The sequence below is a fragment of the Uranotaenia lowii genome, chromosome 2 (genome assembly GCF_029784155.1).
Source record: "Uranotaenia lowii strain MFRU-FL chromosome 2, ASM2978415v1, whole genome shotgun sequence".
NCBI lineage: Eukaryota > Metazoa > Arthropoda > Insecta > Diptera > Culicidae > Uranotaenia > Uranotaenia lowii.
In genome coordinates, this window is record NC_073692.1 from 95,347,934 (window position 1) to 95,352,619 (window position 4,686).

Genomic DNA, 4,686 nt, shown 5'->3' on the forward strand with positions numbered 1-4,686 from the left:
TACAGTTTCAAAATTTGAAACAAAGAATTTAACAACAAGGCATTTAAATAATTATAAACTCATTTTATGCCATATAATAGGTTGAGTATTTGACCGAAAAAAATTTACAACATACAAAGATAATTAAATTTTAGCTCCAGTAAAATGTTCAATTTAAAAATTATAGTGATCCATCCATTGTAGATAGGCGTGCGTTTTGTTTTGCTAAACTTTCTTGGCTGTTGCTGATTTTCCAGACTATTCAAACAAAAATGTGCAACCCATCAAATTGTACCTTCAAATATCTATTTCCTGTTTAGAGCTGAAATCTTTAAAATTATATTTGGTTTTTGAAAAAATCTTTGTGATTTTGTTTTTTATTGTAATGAATTTGAAAAAAAAAACACACCTAATAAAACGCGCATACCACGAAACGGAACGAAAACTCTTAAAGTAAGTTCGAGTCATCTTAAATCACTTAGGTCCTACACATGCTCTTCAAAATTAGTGTTGGAATAAATCAACTGCCTGGAAAAACTAACTCAAAAAAATTCAGTTAATCTTTACTGGGTTCCTGGCATTGCGGTATAGAGGGCAATGAAAAGGCTGACAGCTTGGCCAGAGAAGGGTCTTCTATTCCGCTTGAGGGACCAGAACCATTTTGCAGTATTTCCAAAATGCTATTTTAAATTAGAAATGAAAAATAAAGAAAAAAGTATAATTGCAAACAATTGGAAAAACTCTGTTGTAGGGCAACAGGCTAAAAAATTATCCAACGAAGTATTAAAAAATCAGAAATAGCTCTTAGCTTATCTAAGAAAGACCTTAAAATGTTCACAGGGCTCGTTACAGGTCACTGTGAATGCAGATATCACATGAAAAAAATTGGCAGATTAAACTCTGACGAGTGTCGTTTTCTGCAGTATGGAGAAGGAATCGTCAGAGCATCTTCTTTGCGAATGTCCTTCTCTTATATCGAAACGGATTCAAATAATCGGCTGTGGTATATTAGATCCTCCGAAGTTTTTTCAATTGGTCCTAAAAAGGTGAACAGCTTCATAAGAGCGGTTATACCAGATTGGGAAAATGCTAAATCTCAAGATAGGGACACTATCTAATATATGAAAGTGATCTTCCTTGACTTAGCATACATTAAACAGGGGGCATATTACAATAGATCAACTAACTGGTCGCAGTGATAGGTACCCAACAAAAAAAAAAAAAAAAATTCGAGTCATAAAAAAATCGAGAAGCTTCTTCGTATTATTTCTAATATTAGGTCAAAAAAAAGAATGCATATAATAAAACACAAATAACTCAAAGTGAAGAAAAATACCTAGTTCTGAAAAAAATTCATTGCTGCGTTTCTTAATTTACCAATATTTTAAATCAACACCCTTTTTATCGTATTGTAAACATTATTGTTTCGGAAAAAAATATTGAAAACTGATGTAGAGAAAATGGAGGAAAATCAATAGAAATAGGAGTAGGATATCATTTTGCTTATATAAAAAGCAGAACCTGAACGGAATTTCACTAAACAATAGATATGTACGTAGGAAAAAACTTTTTTTGCGTTTATGCATGTAATATCACACTAGTCAAAAGTGTCTCTTGGTCAAATTCTTCAACCCACATCTACAACCAAATTTTTTTGCTGGGATGCAGAGGTGACCTCGGTTCTAAAGCATAACATTGTTTTTTCCTCCCTTTCTCTCTTTTCCAGCCTATTTATTGACTACTAGGACGTGGCCGGCGCCGTTATTGATGTTGAAAGAGAGAGCATCAGTTCTGTACATTGAGAATGGACTGCTAATCCCAAGCACCATTCATTTGACCTCTGATTAAAATTGATGGCATCGGTCAATCACGGAGTAGCAACCATTGGCGACGTGGAATTCGTTCTACTGAGCCTAACTGCCCTACTGACTAAAAATCAATGATTGTAGAAATTGAAGTTCATGCATTTCGGGTTTCATAGTACAGATGGATGTGAATAGTCAATCAAGCTAAGCTAAGCTAAAAAAATCAACTCCAACAACTGTACTCTCAAAAGTCAAAATTACTCGCGGTCTTCGGGAAAGTTGATTATTGAGTCAAAACCTCTATTTTTAAAAATTCGATAATGTGCAATAGTTTTGCCAAAAAAAAAAATGCACCAATTTGTTTAATTAATGTTAACCTTTACCAAATGAATGTTTGGTATCAGCGCCCCAAAGTTAGTGAAAATTGGCTCTTATTTTCTTTACACCTCGAAAAAATGTAAATTTTGTTGCCTTGTGTAACGCTGTCGAAAGATGAAAGCGAGATGAATAACCATTTAGCGTAACCCTTTTCTGACGAGGAAATTTCTCATTTGCTTATGAAAGAATTTTTTGCAGCTGTTTTCAAATAAAGAAACATCATAAAAGTACGATTGATTCATAAATTTAGATTTATTTCATCAAACATCCGAAATCAAAACCTTTTTATCTGGGCAGATGTCCAGTGTGGCTCTCGATCCAGTTGGTGAAGGATTCAGTACGGACGTATCCGGAAGGCAGACCGGAAGCGCATCCAGCGGCAGCAACGAAGGAAACAACACCAACCTGGGTACCTCCCATAGGTCAATGGGCCGCCAGAATCTCCACTGCATGGGTTCTGGTTGATGGCATCAGCTCCGAGGGCACAGATGGTGGATCCGATGATGACGGCATTTTCCGTAGGTCTGGGCGCACTGGCGTTCGAGATGATGCTCATGTCAACCCATCGCATTTCGTTCGGGATCACGCAGCCAGTTCCCTGGCAGGTGAGGCCCCATCCGGAAACGGTGGCACGAGATCCGGGAATGGTGTGCTAGTTCCGTGATGAGGAATGCGGACGGCATGGATGTTTCCTCCCAGAGTAACTGGAGTTCCCATACGGATCAGACCGATGTCGTTGTTCAAGTTGTTCGGGTTGTAGTTGGGGTGGGATGACGATCTGGGCTGAGGTACGGGTCTGGTACGGGGCATTACGCAGGGTGCGATCCCAGGATGATGTTGAAGCTGTTGACATTGACTTGACAGTGAGCAGCAGTCAGAACCCAGGTAGACGAGATTACTGAACCACCGCAGCTCAGAGCTCCAGCATTAGTGAAACCAGTCAGATGGACCTGATACGGGAAACGTCCAGCTGGCGCAGGATGTCCGTTGACGATACGGGTATCCTTCTGACGCATCTGGGCATCGCGAACGGACACGATTTCCTCATAGCGGATCTCGGCCGCCTAAAGAGAAAAAAATCAGTCACCCTCAAAGACTTCCTCTAAACTCACACTCCACAGTCTTACCTGAGTAAGGGCCAAACAAGCCAAAATAGTCAAGAACAGCTTCATGGTGCACTGAATGGTACAACCTAAACAATGTTGTTATGCATCTTTGAAACCACTTTTATAGGTCTCGATAAACTACAAACAATTCGATCGCTCCAGTAGTTCAACGCGATAAGATTAGCATTCAAAATGCGTTAACTCCCTGCCCCTATCGGATTCGATAATCATTGATTGTGTTACAATTGGAAGCTGATAGGAAATTCCCGGCACAAAATTTGGTTAAATTTGACGCAAGCAGCAAGAAAGATTATTTCAGGGTTTTCCAACGTTCAGACGGATACGTTTTAAGGAATGTTTTCAAACCAATAAGTTTACAATATGCGTCGTTTAAAACTTTTCCCCAGGTTATGGATAGGTATGTAGTTTATATTGCAAGACAACTAAGATGCAAAAGCAATGAAATTCAACATTTATTTTTCGGGATTTCCTGTACGTAGCTCTAAATTTTGTATCGGATTTGGAAACACTTTGTTCAAAAATCGCACGATAATGAAGATTTTGGTTAGCTATTTTTGTCGGCGTTTTCTTTTTAATAAAGTGTACCTTCAATCACTTAAACCGTCTATTATAAGGATAAAAAAATTAACTCATACGCTGTATCTCATACGCTGTAAGAAGATAAAGGGTGAAACGGTCAAAATTTGGTCAAGGGAAAACGCGTGTAAATCGGTGAAATTGTTCATTTGAAAAATCAAAATTAATTTCTTTTTCAAGTTTAATTAATATAAAATTCAGGAAAAATATTCAGTTAGGCTTCCGCTTTTCCAAATCCGAATTGCCGGGCCCTTACGCTTAACCCCTGCCATCAGATTTTGTACAGCCACCTTGTCCACCTTCTTCGCCGCAGAAAGCCAGTTTACCTTGAACTGCTGCTCGTCCTTAGCAGTTTTTTGGTCTTCTTAGGTTCCGCTTGACAATAGCCCAGTATTTCTCAATTGGGCGGAGTTCTGGCGTGTTGGGAGGGTTCTTGTCTTTGGGAACCACCTGCACGTTGTTGGCGGCGTACCACTCATGGCGTTTTTACAGGTAATGGCAAGATGCCTAAATCCGGCCAAAACAGTACGGAACAACCGTGTTTCTTCAGGAAAGGCAGCAGACGTTTATTCAAACACTCTTTCACGTAAATTTCTTGGTTGACAGTCCCCGGAAGACTTCCTGGCTGTCGACAAACGTTCCCCAAACACTTGAATTACATTTGTAACGGTTGATTTGGCAATTTTTAGCTATTTTGCCAGCTTTGCGTGCGAGTAGTTCGGATTTCGCGATGCGCGAGCAAAATGTTGATACGCTGCTCTTCTTCCTTGGACGCCATTTTGACAACTGAAGAGTGAATTCCAAAATCAAAATAGGAGCAA

The 4,686-nt window shown here is 39.1% G+C and overlaps 1 protein-coding gene across 1 annotated transcript; it reads right to left on the reverse strand.

Moving 5' to 3' along the window:
- Positions 1-2,692: 2,692 nt before the first annotated feature.
- LOC129749590 (trypsin-like) lies at positions 2,693-3,361 on the reverse strand. Its single transcript, XM_055744612.1, is given in 3 exon segments — positions 2,693-2,972; positions 2,975-3,226; positions 3,290-3,361. Coding segments are annotated over 3 exon segments (525 nt in total). The 5' UTR covers positions 3,335-3,361; the 3' UTR covers positions 2,693-2,744.
- Between the last annotated feature and the right edge of the window lie 1,325 nt (positions 3,362-4,686).